Source organism: Erpetoichthys calabaricus, chromosome 10 (assembly GCF_900747795.2).
Source record: "Erpetoichthys calabaricus chromosome 10, fErpCal1.3, whole genome shotgun sequence".
In the NCBI taxonomy this organism is placed as follows: domain Eukaryota; kingdom Metazoa; phylum Chordata; class Cladistia; order Polypteriformes; family Polypteridae; genus Erpetoichthys; species Erpetoichthys calabaricus.
Window position 1 is genome coordinate 83,737,319 of NC_041403.2, and position 21,331 is coordinate 83,758,649.

The 21,331-nt window shown below is 35.6% G+C and overlaps 1 protein-coding gene across 2 annotated transcripts in view; it reads left to right on the forward strand.

The window, feature by feature from the left end:
- The first annotated feature begins 9,651 nt into the window (after positions 1-9,651).
- The window catches only part of LOC114659193 (protein BCAP-like), a 64,316-nt gene continuing 52,636 nt past the window's right edge, over positions 9,652-21,331 (forward strand). For both annotated transcript variants that reach the window (XM_028811516.2, XM_028811518.2), the window contains exons 1-8: positions 9,652-9,788; positions 11,000-11,090; positions 12,328-12,438; positions 16,213-16,353; positions 16,776-16,912; positions 17,756-17,885; positions 19,887-20,018; positions 21,201-21,275. In XM_028811516.2, coding sequence (XP_028667349.1) covers positions 9,763-9,788; positions 11,000-11,090; positions 12,328-12,438; positions 16,213-16,353; positions 16,776-16,912; positions 17,756-17,885; positions 19,887-20,018; positions 21,201-21,275 — 843 coding nt within the window. In that variant the 5' untranslated portion in view covers positions 9,652-9,762. The remainder of the gene's footprint in view (positions 9,789-10,999; positions 11,091-12,327; positions 12,439-16,212; positions 16,354-16,775; positions 16,913-17,755; positions 17,886-19,886; positions 20,019-21,200; positions 21,276-21,331) is intronic.

Below are 21,331 nucleotides of genomic sequence, written 5' to 3' on the forward strand. Positions count from 1 at the left end.
CAGAACAAACAAAATCATTAAACAAACATAAAAACGAAATTCAGCGTAGTTTAGAACCTAGCAAAAAATACAAAGTATCAAAGGAAAATGTATTATAACATGGGAAAGAATTACAAACACAAATCAAATAGCACGAATAAACTAAAGTCCTAAATATGGTATAAATGCAGAAAACCTCTAGATCATGGCAAAATCAGTCAAAAACCTACCCAAAGTGCAAAGTAAAAAGTCATAGTTAAAAATCATGAATAAGAGGTCAACAAACTTGAAAAGAACTACTAAATAAAGCTGTACTATGACTTAAGAGTTTTACATAACTATAACATTCAAGTTAATAATTCATTCTAAGGTACCAGGACCCACAACCAGTTGCTGAATTTGAGGCTATTGCTGTTCTAAGGAATACAGTTGGGATTAATAAAGTATCTATCTATCTATCTATCTATCTATCTATCTATCTATCTATCTATCTATCTATCTATCTATCTATCTATCTATCTATCTATCTATCTATCTATCTATCTATCTATCTATCTATCTATCTATCTATCTATCTATCTATCTATCTATCTATCTATCTATCTATCTATCTATCTATTTATCTATCCATCTAAAGCATTATATGCTGTAGTTCCTTGTTCCAGTCCTGATGATGGACTTGACATAACTTAATAGAGCTCAGGTTCATAATGTACCAGTCATGGTATGATAAAAAGTATCAGTATCGTCAAGTGTACAGAGTACAGTGAAATTCTTACTTGCATGTCTGACCAACATGCAACATGTACTGTAGATGTGGTCATCTATATCTAGACTAACAGCTAAAACAGGATGTCTTTCTGTCAACAGCATGTAGGAAAGACATAGGAAATTTTTCTAGTAATGCCTTTTTTAATATGTCATTGGTTGGAAACAACAACATTCATAATGAGGTGGGATTCTTGTGCATAACTTCATATTATTTTATGTAGAACTGCAAACATTATAGTTAAGATTCTCCATGCATTTTCTCCGTTTTTCATCATAAAAACAGTCTACAAGAATTTCATTTCCATTATAGAGCAATATCTGGTACTAAATCTCTGATGTGCATAGGAAGATAACAAAGGTAGAATCTGTAGAGAGGTAGGAGACTGCTAAGAGAGGAAGATGACATGTATAAATTCATTGAATGGATTCAGAAAGGAGAGAATGACACAAAAGTGTTAAAAGTGTCACATATTAACCAGAAACAGGAATGTAAGTATTCAAATAATCAATGCAAAAGCATGATCCATGCACATCTTATCAAATTCCATTTCTACTCCATTTCTACTCCAATTAACCCTAGATTACATTTATGGAGCACTGTTTGCCTTAAAATTTTTTGAAGCATTCATGTCCTGACAGCCATGGCTAAAAGCTGCAATATTAAAGGTAGACCCTGTTCTTAAAACTGTAGTCCTAAGAGACATTCATGAAGTCACCACAAACCCTAGTGTATTCATACATTAGATCTTAGCTTACTACATGGCAGCTCACATTTCACTGGGGACACTTTCTTAACAAAATGTTCACTAAAGTCACATCAATTACTTTAGCAAGAAGATGATACTGTAGATTTCTCTGTCTACTTGCCATTAGTCAGCCTTCAATTACTTGATGCACTTACCTCATGTTCAACTAGGGAATCCCATTACTTACATTTAAGTTTGTTCTGGTCTCTAGACGTAAGACAGAAGCTGTGCAGATAGAGGTAGAGGTCTGCATTTCATGGAAATCCTGTGAAACCCACGGGACCCAACTCAAGGTTTTATGGTGCGGGCCTAAAATTTAGGGGTTGTGAGCGGACATGGGAGGTTTAGACTTTATTCTTGTGGTTCCAAGTGGGCAGTCAGAGCATAGATGAATGTCTAAGAAAATTTCTGAAAAAAAAAATATTGTTTCACTGTAAAATTGCATTCAGTCATTAAAGAAGAAAAGAGAGCATGTGCATCTTCCATGTGGTGGTCTCTCTTTTTTTAACTGAGTTTTTAAATTAATCACTGTAGTCATTGTGGTGCATATACACAGGTGGGATTAAGCATATGGGCAATTGGTCAAGTGCCCAGGGGCACCAAAACCTTGGGGGGGGGGGGGGGGGCATAGGCATCAAACAACCAAAACACAAAACACTAGAGTTACGCTGTGCGTTTTTCACAAGCATCTCACAGTGGTGTCTACACATCTGCATTATTGCAATCACAAAGTCCTTACTAAAAACAAAAATACAAACTGTTATGTTCACTTGTAGGTGCTGGATTTTTATGCACCCGCTTTCAGTACGACTTGTGGTGGCACCAAGTAAGAAAACAAAACAGACAGACAGCATATGGCTGGCATATGCTATGAGATTTTCTCACATGTTATGATATTGAGTGTTTGTGTGCCCTTTCACACTTAAAAACTCATTTGTGTTGATAGCTGATCAGCAGCAGGCATGGACTGTGCAATTTTAATGGTGTCACAGTTTGAACAGTCTTGTGTGATTGTGTGGTCACAACATTTGGGAAGACTTTATGGTCCTTGTGCAGTTTGCCACTGTGAAAAATTTTGAGCTGTTTCACTGTATCTTTGCTTTTACAGTAGTCTAAGTGTAGCAATGTTTGCTGTCCATATTGGCTTCATTAGCTTTTGACGAGCAGGCTCAGAGGTGCTCGTACCCAAGGGCACCTTAGAGTCTTAACCCAGCCCTGCATATGATTAACAATTTGGAAGGCAGAGCACAACAGGGACTACTGATTCTGTACTGTTTTTTTAAGGGAAACTAAATTTTAGCTTTCAAAGAAAATGACCATCAAGGGATATATTGAAACTTGACACAGGCCTCTATGTATAGTAAAATGAACCTTTATTAATTTTTCTAATTTGATTAATTTAAAAATCTTAGTTTAAATTCAATTTCTGAGTTAGCATTTTAACATGGTGTCTATTTCTATTCTATAACAGCAAACAAGGAAAAACAAAAAATAGAACTACATTTTTTTTTAGCACAATAGAAGTCTTAATGTCTGAGGTAAAAGTGACGACAGCTGCAGTTCATGCACCATAACTTAGGAGATGCCCTCATTGGTCAGTTTTGATCAGGAATATTTTGAAACATTGTGTAACAGGTCTCCCCAAATAGTTTATCACTTCTGTTGAAGTTGGCGTTGAACAGTAATGTGGATTTGCCCATGCAGACTGTATTGTGAAAAATCAAAAATAGTCATAAACAGATTTACTCACATCTACAGTATATGATTTTCTTCTCCTTCTAGCTTCTGATGTTTTGGGACCTAAGAAGATGTGATATGCCTTATATGATCTCATCAGAAGAGAAAACGCCGCTCAGTCTCAGCTCCACTTCACCTATGTGTTGGCAGGTTGATATTAAGCAGTGTAGCTCTTCCCAAGGTTGTGGTAACCAGCCCCTTTGGCAGATTGGGTTGGTGAACTGATGAGAGAAAGGGGGTCCTGTCAGGTCAGCCTGGGGGTAAACCTAGATGCTGACTTGGACTGCATCAGCAACAGGTTGCATCACCTACTATGGCAAGGGAAGAACTGATGAATCAGTCCACAGTGGTATACAGAGACCAAGCAAGCTTTACGTTGAATGGGAAAAGAGACTCCGACACTCAGCCATAGTGAAGGCAACTCTCTAGGGGAAGTACACCCCAAAATCAAAGTTGCTGGTCCTCCAGGTTGGGGTTTGAGCACAGGGCTTACAACCTGGTATCAGAAACAAATTAATATAGTGAAGGAAAATTAGGTTGTTTTTAGCAACATAGGATGTGAGAAGCCTCTACAAAGCATAAGCAATAAGAAACTTAAAAGCCAAATTGAATAAATATAAAGTGGGTATAGCTCCATTGTAGGAAATCAGAACCCTTATGATACTAATGAATAGTAACACATGAGGCAGTAGAAGTGTTGGACAATCAGGAAAGCCATGACTGAAGGAAGTGGAGGCTGATCTGATGAAAATTCAAGGAGAAGAAAAGCAACAAACAGAAAACAAAGGGGCAGCACCTTTAAGGCAGCCAAGGCTCATTGTAGGCTTTAGCACTACTAGCATTAGATTTAGATTCTGCTGTTTTAAGAGTACACTTAGACTATACGCCAAATTCGAATGCCTTTTAGAGAGGAAAAAACGGGAATGAGGTTGGGAATGGAATGGAAGCAGGAGAAAGGTGATGGGAGTGGGCACAAATATGAAGGAATTTTCTCAGGAGAGAGTAGGAGCAGCCAGGAGTGTGATGACATTTTACTAGGAGAAGCAGGAAACAGGATACATGTTTGTGGGGAACAGTTGGGATAGAAGTTTAAAAAGCAGTTCCACACAAATCTCTACTTTGATACTCTCTCATATTGAACGTGCCTGCTCCCATGACAGCTGTGCAGTGTTCAGCAACACATAAGCCTCCATTGTGTCTTGTGCCTTTAAAGGATTGCCCACAATGGGAGGACTTAGCTGTGTTTATTAGCCAGCAAAGATGCACTTCACAGCACAAAAAAGCTCTTCTACTGATTTGAAACAAGCCAGAAATCTAGTACTCTGAGAGGGGATTACTTGCTGTTTCGATGCTCTTGTACTTTTAGACAGAAGATCCTGCCAATGGTATGAATGTCAGCTCACAGCACACAAACATTCCCTGACGGTGTCGAACTCATTGCCCCAGCGACTAAGCCATTTCAACAGCTGTGTTGTTGCTGGAGTGCAGCCAAAGTCGTTTGGGAAGAGTATTCATTTCTGTCCTTGTGTGAATAAGCTTTATTGCACCGAGAGGATATTGGACTCCTATTTACAGTTTGTTACCTCTTATCCATCAGTTCTTAACAACTATTGGGATCAGAAATCCTGCATTCAAAAGCTCAGCAGTTTGCTAAAAGAGGAAGTATCCTGTGCTCCTTGACATTTAAGTTCATCCGCTGTGGTTGAAGCAAAACATAGCTTGTGTCCTTTTGAAATACTGTACATGTTTTAAGGTACTTGAATGCTTTGTCAGATAATCTTTCCATTAAAATGAATGGACTGCACTGTGACTGCTGAATCACAAAGCTGCTAAGACAGTAAAGGTGTTTTGATTAACACGATTATGGAACTATAACAAACAAGGCTGTATTACAAATGTAGAACAGAAGACTGGTACATTGAAAATCAAACACCAGCACAGGCATAGGACATAGAAAGATTCAGAACATTGTAAAATGGAAGAGTGAGAAGAGGCAAAGGCAATGCTTCAAAGGGCAGGCAGGACCTCAAATATGTGTGTGCTGTCGAATCAGCTCTCTGGTAAAGTACATTAATAGAAATATTTATGAGCTCAGTATCATTATGGGTTTTAAGAAGTATCTGCCAGGCAGTGAATTTGAAAAGGACTGGAGGAGTGACATGCATTACTTATCTTTTGTATGTGTGGAGATATACATACAGGATGTGAAAACAGAGGTAAAATTGCTCCTTATGAGTTTAGTGAGGGTCACAATGGACTCACTACTATACCAAATCACCCAGAAAAGGCAAAGAGGATCAGAGTACACGTCTGCAGAAGCTAAACATTAAATGTGTAATGAACTTGTGAAGCCACATTTTGAATACTGAGAGAGGTTTAGGTCTTCAAATGATAAAATGGTATGTGTTATTATTAGTAAAACTCCTTGAAAGGATTTAAGTTTAAATTTAAAAATGTAATAGGAGGCGTCACAGAATAATTTCAGATCAGAAGAAGGACACAAACTACTGAAAAGAGATTCTTCTTTTAAAACATTTTTAATATACTATTTCTTTGTTAAAAAAATAATATGTGAATCTTAATGAAGCAGGCTTCCAGTTAAAAAAAAAAAAAACAGAACCTCTGCGTCAAACTATAAATTTGAGACATTTTGTGGTAACAGGTAAATTCTCAAAACTGTCCCTTAAATTTTGCTCCTACTGTACCAACGGTAGAATATGTAGAATAAACATTTGCTATTCATCAATGTCTAAAGATCTGCAGAGAATGTGGATAGGATGACTGTATTAGCAAATATAGCCTTTTTAAAATACATCTTTAAACTCAACAGCAACCACCCGGTAAATTGCAAAATACTATTACCTGTAGAAAAGCAGCATAAACTGAGAAATAAAGCATAATCCTCCAACCGAAGACCTTTTTATTTGTGAATATATTCCTGAAGTGTGCATACCATCTCTGTCTGTCACACATGCAGTAGTTCTGTGTTCAAACATGTAGCACATGCACAAGACTCATTAGGTTCTGTAGCATTGTAGGTCAAGTATCAGCAAGCTTCTGGTGTGATCCTGACACTGGATCTGCTCACAGAGCCAGGCAAAAGTGTGGCAGTTTTTTGTTGCCACTGACCCCAGATGAGCATTGTGAGGCAGAGCCAGGACTATGCAGGCACAGGCTCAGGGGGAGGCAGCTGGAAGCACACTGAGCTGCAAAAATCAAAGTGTCTGAAGATAGACAGTAAGTGTGGCTGGAAACTCCACACTGATCCTTTTAAGGCCCAGCTACTGCCAGTGCTGTCAGAGTACTAAGTCCATTCCTTTATCTCTCACATGATTTCCCTAAACTTCATCTTTAACAGAATACTGTATGCATTGTATGTCTGCCTCAGCCAACATACAGCAAACTGGTTTTGCCGCAGTTAAATTATAAGACATGTATCATTGCCTAAAGATAACATTTTCCTTTGTAAATCCATTATCAGCTTCAGGTTTTCATTTTAGAAAATGAAGACCATTTTATGAACATCCTGTGATTTAGAGCCCCCTGGTGGCACATATTCATCACTAAGCCACTCACTGGTTTGTCACATTATTTCCTGAGCACGTAGAAAGTCTAATGGTGATTTTTGTTAGCATGGATGAACTTCTATGAAAGACTGTTTCTTTCAGAGAAAGAAAGTAAATAAACTGTCTAACAATTATGGCTTAGTATCTAAAATAATATGATTTTGTTATTTTTTTTGTACATTTCTATCCAGTTTGGATTCCTGTCCAAATAATGCTTGTAATGGAATGAAAGACTTCAGATAATGGATGTGGACATTCCTCTATGCACAAATAGAGAATCCTATTCTGTGTTAATGCTGTATTCATAAAATCATTCACAATAACATTCACTAGTATCAGATTAACTCCATTAGTGTTAAAATTACCTTTGAAAGCATATATATGGAATACATATCATGTGGTAACTTAAAACTGTCAATTTTGCTGTGTTTACTGGTTTATTTTTTAATTTAAACATTATAATGACAAGTTCACAGTCAGCTATGGTGGAGTGTTGGACTCATTGTGGGACTCACTACGCCTGCCTGGACTGAATGCCTGTCTATCACAGTACATAATATTACTCTGCCTTACTCTTTACCAGTTTAAGTTTAATAGTAGGAAAAGTAGCTAAACCTGTGAAATATTCTAAATCATACATTTATGGATATGGTGGTGCTGCTGCCTTGCAGTTAGGAGACCCAGGTTCGCTTCCTGGGTCTTCCCTGCGTGGAGTTTGCATGTTCTCCCTGTGTCTGCGTGGGTTTCCTCCCACAGTCCAAAGACATGCAGGTTAGGTGGATTGGTGATTCTAAATTGGCCCTAGTTTGTGTGTGTCCTGCGGTGGGTTGGCACCCTGCCTGGGATTGGTTCCTGCCCTGTGTTGGCTGGGATTGGCTCCAGCAGTCCCCTGTGTTCGGATTCAGCGGGTTGGAAAATGGATGGATGGACATTTATGGATGACTTTCTGGTTAAACTTTACTGGTTTTGCATTGGTAAACTTTTTACAATTCAGAAAAATAAGAACGACCAACCAATCAGATCTTGGCAAAAAAAAATTAAAATGATCAGAATGTAAAGCTGTTCTTGTTATACTGGAGGAGTGGATGGCACTGCTACCTCACAGCTCTAAAGTCCTTGGTTTCAATTCTAGCCCAGCATCTGTCTGTGTGAAGTGTGCATGTTCTCCTTGTTTCAATGCTCCAGCTTTATCAAACATCCCAAAGACATGTAGCATAGTCTAACGGATGGCTGTAGGACGTCCTGAATGAATGTGTTAATGAGCGGTGCAGTTTGTTGGGCTGAATGGCCTGTTCTCTTTAAAAGTATTCAAATGTTCAAAAAGACTGTTCTTGAACTGCATCTTGTCAGTGAAGTGGCAGTAGCAATTAGAGCACTGAGTGCACTGTACGGTATTGTTACATATTCACAGGCAAGTGGTCCACCTGTATACACTACACAGGACACAAGTTCTCCATTTGTGACCCAGGATGTTCTTTACAATAGCTGTGGGCCGCTGCTGTGCTACAGTAGAGTTAGAGTTCTATGTAGTACAACTAACACCTAACTTTTTTCTCTTTAATTCAAAGAGCATTTCAACATAATATATAATGTAGCAATTAAAGAAGATGCAAAACATGAGTGGGTTCTATACTGCAGTTCTGGGGCACCACTGCTTACAATAATTAGTCACTCCTACAGTTTGTTAGGGGCAGGTACAAGAATATACAAGAATACTTTGAGGAGATCATACCGCTCATTATTTAACCTTTTTTGTCAGGCCTAACGGGTGCCATTTTCCTGCACATCAGTGTCTGGCAGGACTTAGCACCCACCTCCAAGAGATGCCAGTCTTAGCAGCACCTTTTCCTGGCCTGCCAATTTTCAGGACCTGTTTATGAATGAACACATGTGTCAATGAGCTACAGGCAAAGGCTGAACTGGCAGTTTCTTTTGTCCTACCCATACACCACACTGCCTGCATTAGTAGCATGAGGCATCACCAACCATGGAACTTTTATCCATTTTTGATATTGACCACATGTATTCCCGTGTTATTTTACACTGATTTTGTAATATTGACATGTGTGCATGTCACCCGTTCAGGATGACATTTTTAAAGAACATCGTCAGTCAAAATATACCCAAAAAATAAAAGGATTAAGTAGATAAATCCTGGGACACTCAGAGAAGAAAAGACATGAAATAAATGCCACAAGAGTGTGAAGGTCTGGATCCTATTAATACATAATCTTATAGGTAAAATAACTTTGGGTGGACAGAGTGTATATGTGATGTGGTACATGCTGTGGTGTGATCATTTTGTGGAAGATTAGATTTCCGCAGAGCCAAGGATACCATTTTAAGGGCCTAGACGCTCGATAACGTTAGACGTGCATAATTATTGTAAATCGGTTAGCTCACTGATTTCTTTATAAGCTGGTGCGATTTGATGGCACTGTATTAATAAAACAGTGCCAAAGGAGCAGTAAGAGGTAGACGAATTTGGCGTTGCGGTACTTGCCTAGGAGCACACAACCTACACACACACACACAAAATTCATCCATTAAAATAAGTTTCCTAACGAAGAGCCGTGTAGTTTATCTTTACACCATGAATTGTCAGTTCACAACTTTATCCCCGCGAACCTAGGGTGAAAAAGCGGGTACTGAAAGCAGATTAGGCAAATACCGCCGAAGAAAGCGGCTGCAGGTTGAGGAAGGCGTCTTAGCAACACATAGCAACTGCTCTGGGGTGTATAATTTTCCGCTCTACGTTCAACGTGACGAATTAAATATAAGAATTTGCGGCGCTGTTTAAAAGAATAACCAATCAGCTCGTGAGGCTCCTCTCAATTAACCGGAAGAAGACACTGGCACATTTGCAGCGTTTAGTACCGAATGCTTTTAATCGCTTATGCTTTGAAGAGATTTAGTTCGGCGAATTTTAGTTTCGAAATGGATTCTGTTCTGTTCGATCTGCAATGATAATCAAGACCTACGCGAGCAGGTATATTCCAGCTCATTTTCGCTGCTTCTCTTTTTATTTATATAAATCTATGTAGTCATTATGCAGTATTTATATTGATAATAAACAAAACGTACTCTTGGGTTACTTTATATATTTCATCATATTCATCTCATAAAGCTGTAGTTATTATGTTAAATGCTTGATACGCATGTGTGTCAGTGTGCAGCAACTGCATTTTTTTAATGTTGTTTTTTGTCCAAGTATTTAGACGCATCGAAAGTTTTGTTCGCTTGCGGAGAACTGTATGTCATACTATTATCCAAGTACCGTTGGTCGTTTTGTTTTTAATTATCTAAACTCAGTTATGGTTTACAAACTCTGCATTAAATGTTGAATGTCTGACGTGCTTTCCAGATTGTACCAAATCAGAGAGTATTTAGGACTTAAAACAAAGGAGCCAATCAGTAGACGAGGCTGTTCATAAAACTTTCACAAATTATCACTCGAATCACTTTCTCTCTTACGTATAATATAATTGCGCTGCTAGAATGTTTTACCCATTAACTATGAGTATTAGGAATATTGAGAACCCCCTTAAAACTGGAGCCGTCTCAGAACCCTTGAAAATCCTTAGCAGCCTTAGGGTCATACCAGTTCTGATGTGATAATTGGTATGCAGTGTATTGAAATAATACTAATAAAAATGTAAAAGGTCTATTGTCACTAAATAGGTTTATAAATAGCATGCGCATAATCCTTCAGTTAATTTAGTTTCAGTTAAGTTAATTGTATATGTAGGCATGTCTTTGTGTTTTTTAACATATTTAGGGACAGTTTCGTTTATGTGTATTAATTGCTGTGCTGTGTATTGCCAGAAAATATGTTGTAGCTGAAATATTTATGCATGTTACTCTATTTTATTTCATCCTTATTTTATTGTTTTAAGAAGCGTTCATAGCAGTGCCCATGGTGGTTAACAAGTTTGTCTTTCAATTAAACAGTTCTATACTGTATTATTAAATGCATATAGTTTTCATTTTTATTAAAATTTAGTGATTTGCTTGTTTTATGCTGCCGTTCTGCCTTACTTCAAAAGTAATAATCTTTTGAAATCGAATCTCAGGGAGAGTGAGTCAAAAAAGTAGTTTAATGCTTTACCTGCATAAGGCAAGCACTACATTGCAGAAATGTGATAATAAAATTACTTTGATTAAAAGGGATGTTAACAAAAAGTACGTTTACTTCCTCAGAATGAAGACTTGGTGCTCTTCATTTTTTGATGTGCCTGCAGGAAAATCTGATAGTGTGCAAGAAGGCAAACAGTTGCCTGCTGCAATGAAGGTGAGCGTTGTATTGTATTGTAGAGACTGTACGGTGTATCAGAAAGTTGCATTTGTGTTTAACCTGAACTAGGGCTATATGTAGTATTTGACTTAATTGAACTCATTATCTTTGTTGGAATTATATGCAAGAAAATAAATGTAAGTTTTTTTTGTTTTTTTTTTACAACTTTGATTAATTTATAGCACAAATAACATAATATGCTAGTGCTGGATTTTGTAACAGCTTGAAATTCTCATTAAAAATAATTAAACACATTTTTTTTATTTAATCTAAATGAACTAGAGTAGACCCAGAGAGTACTTTGGCGTAATTGGAATATAAAAACTTCGGACTTATTATGTAACTCAGAATAACATTTCATTTTAGGACCAGGCATGCTTAAATAATTTCTTTGTTCATCATATTTTAGAAGGAAATATTTACTGTATGACATTATTAAGTCATTATTTGAATGTGCATAAACAGTACACATCCTAATTTTAGCAGTTTTGTTTGCCTTTCTGTCAAAATAATGGTGTATTAACATCACAAGCTTTTTTTTTTGCATGGTCTAGTAAATATATGAATTTGTTTTATTAGTATGAAGTAAATGACTAATTACATGTTAGTTGTATTTTTTTTTATGATTGTGAGATAGTATATTGGTTCTCAGTGAATCTGAAATGGAATAAATAGATAAAGAAGAGGATGGAAAGTAATATGGAAAAGAAGTGAAGTTTTCAATAATTGTACAGTATATAGAATTATTAGACTTAGCTATTACATACAAATCCAAATTTCTGTATTTTTTTTATAATATACTGTAAACGAATAAAGCAACTGAAGTAGCTGCAGTTAAAATATATGGTATACAATTGCTTTAACTCTTGATTATTTTTGCAGTCCTTTTAGTTTATACAGTACAGGTTAATTTTTGGTTTTCTAATAGAGCTGTTTTGCCAGGTTGAACGTTTAGATTATGCTGCACTACATTTGTGTGACCGCTGGAAAAGAAGCTCTACATGGCCTTTTAAGATAAAGAAATGCATACAGTTTTTGTCTCTCCTCAGAAGGTTTTTAAGCTATATTTAAGCACTGATGGTCTTTAGCTTTTTCTTTCAAATATTTAGAAACATATTCATTTTGCATTTAATTAGTTGTTAAATAAGCATAACATAAAAGAAAATTGTATAATTTTTTTTGATGAATAGTTTCAAAAACCTATTTTTAACTTTTACAATTATTTCTCTTACAGAAAGCTCACCAAGTTACAGTGTCTGTCAGAGATCCAGAAACAGTTACTAAAAAAAATGTAAAGAAGACAGTTGTTAAGGATGGAGTAAGCAATAAAAAACAACAATGGAAGGTAACACTTTTTTCAATTCTAGATAGTTCTGTTTTTTCAGTTCCAGATAAGTTCAGTTTGTTAACCTTAACTTAAATGGGAGTAGGTAAAATTATATTATTAGGTGATATGTATGTGGTTTGTTTCAATGATTTAACAGCAGGGTAAGAGAGATAATAAAAAATAAGTGCTGCTTAACTTACAGAAGTGCATCAAAAATAAATGATTTCCAAAATTAGCCATTAATACTTGACTCTCTGTGATTGATAACTTTCTTATGAAGGGTATATGTTTTACATTTGATGGTTGGTTGGGAAACTCAAGCCCATAAATGAAAACATTTGTTAAAAAGAAAAGACAGCTAATTGTTCAGTGAGGAAGGAATATTTTTTTATTTAGTTTTAATTGTCCTTGGGTTTTTAAAGGTGTAAAATATACTGTACAAATCCCAAACACTCCACTAAGTGCTAGCCTTATAGTTACAGAGGGTAATCCACTCTTCCTTTCTCGCTGTTGAAATATCTGTTGATCCTGCATAAATCATACAGTATAATATAATCACTAAGTTTTCATTATATTATGCAAACTGTGCCAAAACGCATAGGAAATGACTTCCAATCTTCAAAATATTTCAGTTCAAATTTAATGAAATTTTCACATTCAAGTGATTTGTCCTGCCTATGCGCTGTGACTTCAAAAGGACTGTCAATACCTATTTTCTAATTACAATGAATTATTCTTGTACTAGCTGTGCTACCCATCTAAGATGGGTTAAAATCTAAATAATCAATGTAGACTTCGGTGTTAATGTTTACAGTGCACCATACAATGCCTAGGTGTCTGTTTATATGCCATGGGATTAATAAAAGCACTGTTAATGTTTGTGATACACCATATATTAGAATGAAAGAGACATAGCAACTGAAAGCATGCACTGACAGAGACAGACGGACACTTATCCTTTTATTAAGGTGAGTGTGGATGTGTAAATGAATGCCTCATTATTAAAGTAACACATTTTATTTACATACCCAAAATTTATTTTAAGGAATAAAAACAAACAATAGTTTAATTTCAAAACCGTGCTGTAATAGACATGTATATAAAAGCCCAGGTCAATCTGTTGGTGTAATAATCTGTCAGTTACAGCAACAGGCGTGGTGCTATTACACATGCCATCGGAATCCTGTAGAACAAAACAACATTACTTGAGCAGGTGCTCACTTATCTCTGTTTGTCTTACAATAGCAGGAGTGGTAAACTGAGAGTATGATGCCAGTCTTCCAAAACACAGTGCAGTACAACACAAGGTCAAACTGAAACAAATTCTTCTCAATCTGTTTATACATGCCCTTACCTTATCTTGACCCACGAGTGGGTGGGCAAGACTCTGGAGGGTGTCCACATTTCTACTCCATTAACTTAACTGGATTTTTCTGTAGTGAAGTAATAGTGGAAGCCACCTTCTCAGTCAAGTGTGAATGCCATTCAAAAAAGTGATGACAGTGAGCAGGTGCTGCAGAGTGTGCAATGGCAGCATGAGTGACAGTAATGTTCAGTTTGGACCATGGCAGCAGTTATGGGTCGCTGTCTATTTGCTAATTGTTGACAGCATGGGAAAGCAGGACTGCAAGTGTGAGTGTGATTTGTGAGTTGTACATGGTGCAGTCAGGTTTCTACAGCAGGTTGGCCTGTAGTTTCTTGCTGCCAAATAATCAAAAGAAGTTTTATGATGAAAATAAAGGTATTTACCTACTTAAAGTTGCTGCAGGTGGTATCTGTGTGGTCTGCTATCTGATATTGTAAGTAAATGCTTAACCCATTAACTGCCGCGATCCCCATTTGGGGATCATGTACTTTAAACCGGGAGGAAATCCTTCTCCAAACCAGCCAAGAGTTGTGTTCCTGTTGATATCAGAACCTCTGGAACTGGTCACTACATTGAACGCACAGAAATGGGCAAACAAAGGAAGTGTGCAGTGTGTAAGACTAACGCAAGAAAACAGTGCTGCAAATGTAATGTTGGACTACATGTTGAGTGTTTTGCAGTATGGCACCAAAACTAGGTAGTATGTGTCATGATCTCCATTTGGGGATGGCCAAAATTTTGAAATGTTGGAAAAAGTACAAATGTTGAGATTCAAAATATATGTTTTCCTTATTAAGCAGATGTTAATCTATAACAATAAAGCGAAAATATTTGGGGAAAAAAAATTTGGCAGTTAATGTTAAAGAGCTCACCTGGGAAAATACTAAAAAAATACCCAATCGCTAAGAGGTAACTAAATAGCAGTCTTAAGTAAAGCAGTGTATTTACTCTAACCCACTTGCTTTTTCCCTATAATAAGATGGGCTATAGCTAGTTTAACCAACCAGCTTTCTGTATCTTTTTTTTGTAATGCAGTCAATTGGTAATCTGCATAGAGTAAATACATTTAAGATAAACAGAAAAAGTCTATTCATGGCAGTGTAGAGTGGGTGACTGTAATCCTGGTCTTCGCTGATGTGTATCAAGGGTGTTTATGAAATGGGTACCAGCTGTACTTGGCACAAAACTTTATTTCTTACTATTGCCTATAAGTGGACAATGGTTATCCCTGACATTCCATAAGCGCTTTCAATTGGATTGAAATCTGGGTTTGACTGAACTATTGAAAGACATTCAATTCTATATCCCTGAGCTACTCAAAGGTTACTATGGTTTTGTGTTTGGGATTTTTTCCAACTAACAGATTAAGTTTTTCCCAAATTTCAGCAGACTGAAAGATTTTCTCCTGCAGCATTTTATTACTTTATAACAGTCATTAGATGCTCAGTTCATGATGATGAAAAGCCTGCCCCACATCGTAATGTTACTACCACCATAATTCACTATAGGTAAGGTGGTTTTAAGGTGTGGGATGTTAGATTTGTGCTGTAAATATCTCTTTGAAGTTCATCTAGAAGCCCTTATCATGGATGATCTGACTTCTGAACCTTTTAGCAGTTCACAGCTGGGTCCCCCTCATGTTTTACTGCAAACTCCAGATGTGGTTTTCATGCGAGTCTTTCTGAATAATGGCTTCTTTTTTGGCAGCCTCCCATATGGGCCAGTGCCCTACAGAGCTGTTGACTGATGCACCTTTAATCCAATCACCAATACTAAACTTTAGCACTAATTTGGGATGATTGTTGGCCTGTCTGTAGCTTCACTTACAAGTCACCTTTTTTTAAGGGAAAGCTTTTTTAGGCAACATTGGGTGTTTTTGTGTAGTTTTCAGTTCCTCATGATCAGATGAGCATCCACTGGGATGTTCAAGCCTTTACTGTTTTGTGCAGTTTTTCTAATTTATGCACGTATCTTTACATTCTGTTGAATACTCTGTATCCTTCATTTCCATAGCTGCCCTTCAGATTCACAGCCTGAACTTGAGGATTTTATTCAGTCAACGTGGCAGTTGTTTTGATTCACTGTTGGAAACCGATTGTAATGCAGTTATGTCCTCCTTAGGCAGGTTTTTTCACATGTGTCAATCTTTTACTTCCAAAACACAAAGGAGACATACTTATGCAAACCAAATATTGCCTTTTCCCTTTTTTTTCTTTCTTTCTCTAACATCACAGAGCACAAAATTTCATTGTTAGAATTGTTTTTCAGTAAAATTGGAGAGTTTGTCAAGTGATTGAATACTGTTACAAGGCACTGTAGATTTGTGCTTCTTAGCAAGTACTGTTTTAAATGAAGTATGTACCTATAAAATGGCAATGATAAAAGGTATTTTTGAGGATATTAATCTATTTTCCTCTCTTTAAAAGAGTCCCACCCCAAGACTCTCAATTCCCACGCAAACAGAAAAGCCTGTGATCGAAATTAGTAACTTTGGTCTTGAGGATAACTGCATGCACCATTTGCAAATTGACAGTTTTGAAATTGAACATCACGGTCTTGAGAATCAAGTAAGATTTATGTCTTCTTATATGTTTAGTTTCACAATTTGAGAAATTGAGAATTGTATATACTAAGATGTCCCTAAACCTTTAGGTTATTGTATGATTTGTGAAAAAAATTAACGTTAATGTAAGAAATTAGATTTTTTTTATTTTACAGATTTATTGCTAAAATTCTGTTAAAGTAGAAAGCTACTATAAATAAGATGATAAAAAAATTCAAAATTTTCTTTGTAGAGTGGTCTTGCTGATATCCTGCAGCCTTTTTATTTAATTAATAAGTGGCCAGTAGACTTTATGATACCAATAAATTTGTTCAGTGATGCTGCAAATCATAATGTGATTTGCTCAGTCTGTTTTTATTTATTTATATATGCATGTGTGCCTATGTATCAAATGCATATTGTAAATGAGTGGGTTTTTATTTTAAGGGTTCAGAGTGCAAACTGGCACCATTAGCAGAACAAGACCTAGAAGTCCCTGTGGAAAGACAATTATCTCATTCTGTCAAAAATGAAAACATCCCGCAAGAAAATGCTGATATGTTGCAAAGTCCAGAACCAGGCAGGTAAACATCTTATGAAATTTTACTCTTTAATTCTTTGATGTGTATTTTATTAATTTAGAATCTTTATTTTATGCATTATCCACTTTACTTTTGACATTGAACACTGAGTTGGACTCCTAGCTAGCATCCAGTCCTACTAGATTAGGCTCTAACCTCCACTACCCTGAACTATATTAAACACGTATATGAATATTATCTTATGTATGCTCACAATTCTTATTATATTGTTGCTGCCAAATTCCTTTAAATATAACCACATGATATTTTAAAAATATTACTTTTAGTTTATGTCTCTGTTATCAGTTGTCCGTTATTTGTACTTGCCATAGCTGTAATTTTGGTCTGCTTTAATCTTGATCAGTTATGGATGTCTTAGAAGAGAAATCTGTCAAAGGCTGATCTTAAAATACAATATGAAGTTGTGTTCTGTTGTTCATTACTAGTGTGAAAAACTGAGCCAGTGCTATATTTTAATTCATTAGTCATATCTTTTATTTTTCTCTCAAATTATCAGTAAGCAATCTGAAAAAATAAGTTTGTTACTGACATTTCATATAAATATAAGCATTAGATATGTGTTAATAAATGCTGACATAGAATATACAAGGAAGACTCTATTGAAATTAGCATTAATAATAACTAGCATGAGTAAATGTTTTAAATTTCGTAAGATTCTTATATTTTTAAATAATGAACTAGGAATGAAGTGTAAGATTTTTAGTGAAGTATATGTTTTTAATGGTTTAATTTTTGTGAATGTGTCTGTCAACTAAAAGGATTACATGGTCTTCTCTATCAGTTATATTTTACGTGCATATTTGATATTGATTTATCTAATTCTAGGCTGGAGAAAGAGGGTAATGACTTCAATAAGAGTGGTTTACTAAAATTACTGATCGAAGTTGAAATTGCTGCTAATTCTGCAGAAGTTCAACTAGTTTCCTTTAAGGACTCTTTTACTGGCATTTCCAATGTAAGTTTTTTTGCCTTCTCAGCCCCAGAAGAAATTCCTTGCTGTTATTTAATGTATTTAAAGTTTTGGGTTTTTTTTTTTTCATCTTTTTTTGCCCTATATTCTGTTGTTTTAGCTCTTATGAACTAAACATGTAGGTGGGAAATTCATGTAGATATCATGCCAGATGCCTACAGTGACCAGTTTGTACTTCAGAATTCTTAGCTGAAATAGGTTTGTTAGGAGGAGGGGGTCAGAATTTTGAAGACATGGGTTATCTATTGCTCAACTGAGAAAAATGTTTTATAGTTGTAGGGTGGAAATGTATATATTAATCGCACCATATTTAAAGTTACACAGCAAATTAATAAAACACTAATTTTACATTTCTGTATTTTAAATAAGATGCTAAAGGGCTGTCAAGGGAAATTTTCACTGTACCTAATATACTGTTTATTAGCTTAAGTATCTCTAATAGGATTTACTTGCATATTATAAAACTATTAATGTACAGTAGCAACATTTATTTTATATTTAATGGTGCTAGTGATAGTATTTTATTTTGCTGCTCTAAATGTGTGGTGTGTATATATAAGTGTGACATTTGTGATAAGGTCTGTGCTGTCAGCAGGTTAAACTGTGCAAATAGCGCCTCATTTTTTCCCGACAATAATTGCTGGTACCAAAGTTGTTTTATAGATATAACTCCTCCAACTTTTTATTTAGTGTACTACTAAATCTCCAGGTTGTACCATCCACTCTAGCACCACCTAATCTGTCTCTTCAAAGTGAATTGAACATTTCTGTTACACTGTAGCTGCCAAAATTTCCCCTAACACTCATGCCATTTTGGGGTTGTTCATAAGCCAGGAGTTCACTGTGTTATTGTATTTTAATAATTTCTCCCAGGATCAAGTAACCCCTTAGAGCCTTGCAGTTTCAGAGTTACCTTTTCATTCACAGTATTCTGCTTAGGAGGGTATAACTAGCTGGTTAAAAAATAGCTTAAAATGGTCTCACAAACTCTGTCATGTTGAGTGTTCCCTAATTTTACTAACACTCTGACAAAGCAACATTCTACCTACTAGCCCTGAATCATCAAACAGCTTGCCAGATCTTGTTTAATATTGCTTTTCCAAGCTGCTTCCACAAATTCAACTACTGCTGTCTTGATTTTTGTCGGATCTGAACACCCGTCTGGTACAGGCTAGTGAAAAATCCTAGTTTTGAGGTCACATTTCCTTGCATCCAAATTGATGATTTTCTTTAGCATGGTACAATTCAGACTGTCATTTCCCTGATCTTCACCAAAAGAGGAAAATATTGTATGGGTAGAATTCAAAATACTTCCCAGATAGATATTAGGTTTATTTGCTGCCCACTCACTTTGTATTTGGAGCTCCCAGGTCTGCCCAACTGGTGTTTAATTCGTGCCTTGACATAAGGATGTTATGTCACTTTGGGCAGGGCTCCACTGATCTAGAATGACTGCATTCCTTCTTAGCTAATACAGTATCCTTGTGCTACGCTCCTCTGGAATTTGTGAGTCTTTTCAATCTTTGTCATCATGGCAAATTAATCTAGGGGAGTAATAATTACAAAAACAGTTCTACAAATTAAAACTGAAAGAAAACTTTAAAATTTAATAGGTATTGATTTGTACTTAATAATTGTATGTGCTTCACCTCTAAATATATAAGCACACTTTTATTAATTAGCCTTTTCTATTAACAGATGTAGTTTGTACTACTTAAACTGTACATTTTTAACATTCTGAGCATGTAACTCACTGCAGGCTCATACAAGAGAGAAGGGTCACACTCACACCTGTGAAACTGTTCTTTCATGTCATCACAATATCAGAGCAATTTCATCTCTATAATGCACACATCACAGCCAAATGCTTTAATTTTTTTAATAGATTCTTTTATTTGTGTAAGTTTGTGTTTAGTTGTCCTATGTAAGAGTCTTGCCCTTTGATTTGTGATTAATGTAAGGAATTTTTATTTTTTGTTTTTTTAGGATGTAGTTCTTTCATCTTCTGATATAACAAGAATGTCAAGACAGAAAAAAATTTTGCTTGAGAAATTAGAGAAGTTTAAAACTTTAAATAAAACACTGCAGCAATTACTAAAAGATATGCAGAGCCAAGAAGTGAGTATGAGTGTAAATAATTATTGTCTTGTTAACATTTAAAAGCCAGTTTTATTTGAATTATATTTGGAGACTCTAAAAGTATTTGAGCTTAACTGTAAACTGATTTGTTTACTCTTTGTTCCTACAACTATTAGGACCTGTTTAGGTGCAAAAATTGAGGTTTTTCCACTTTTTTCTTCCCCAGATTGTCCCAGAAAGTATTGCTTTATTTTGCATTGTGGGGAAGAACTTTGATTTTAACTAAGAATAGTATAAATAATTGGGAAATAAGTTACAGAAGATCTTCAAATTCCACATTTTTTCAATACATTGATACTACAGTTGATTGCCTTTTAGAGTAACCCTTGCATAGGGATTCCTCTGCAAGGTGTTTTGTATTTGCTTAATTTTAAAAAGATATGTGAAGTACCAATCTCATACACTTTAGTTTGTTGGCTGTTTTATAAAAAAAATGCACCTTATTTATTTTTTGAAATTCATGACAGAACTGCGGTACTGTATCTGTGTAAGTGGATAATTTTAACATATTCATTCAGCAAGTTGTTGAATTCATTGGCTTTATTATTCAAAGTCCTGCATAGATAGAACTGACAGGTCTGCTATTTCCCATTATTTCCGATTACCAGCTATAGTTGCTAAGCTCCACAGACATAATGTGTAATGTATTTTAAAATTCACCAAGAAAAATATTCTTGCTGGTTATAGTGTATGAATTTTATGATCGAATAATCAGGATTGCTAATGTTATCAGTGAAAAAATAAATTATTTTGCTATGAAATGGACAAAAATAAGTGCTACGACTGATGTGGCCGTTACTTCAAATAGATGTCAACATGCTCTTTCAAGATTGGCCTTTAAGTAGTCTGACTCATGAAAAGTTTCCTGAAAGTATTTCAGTGTACTGAAAAAAATTAGAAACAAATTTTAATCCATGTGATGAAACATTACTGAATCAGATTAGTAATTAAATTATAATTAAATTAATATTTTAAGTTATTTTCTTTTGTGAATCAGTTACTACTGATTATAAGAAAACTTGCATAAATCATTCCTGAATAGTTGGAGTAGAGTTGTTAAATACTGCATGATTTTGTCTGACTAAAGTTAGCGATCATGTTGGTATATAGCTCTTGATTTTAATGAAATCTAAAGTTTTACATTATTAATCTCTCTATAAGAAAACCTATCTGCAAGCTGAAAAGCACATTGATGTACTCCTTAAGAAACTGTCTGAAACCGAGAATGAAAACATGGTGAGTTTAACTGTGTTTTTTTTTTTTTTTCCCCTTTGCCTCTTTTCACCATTTTC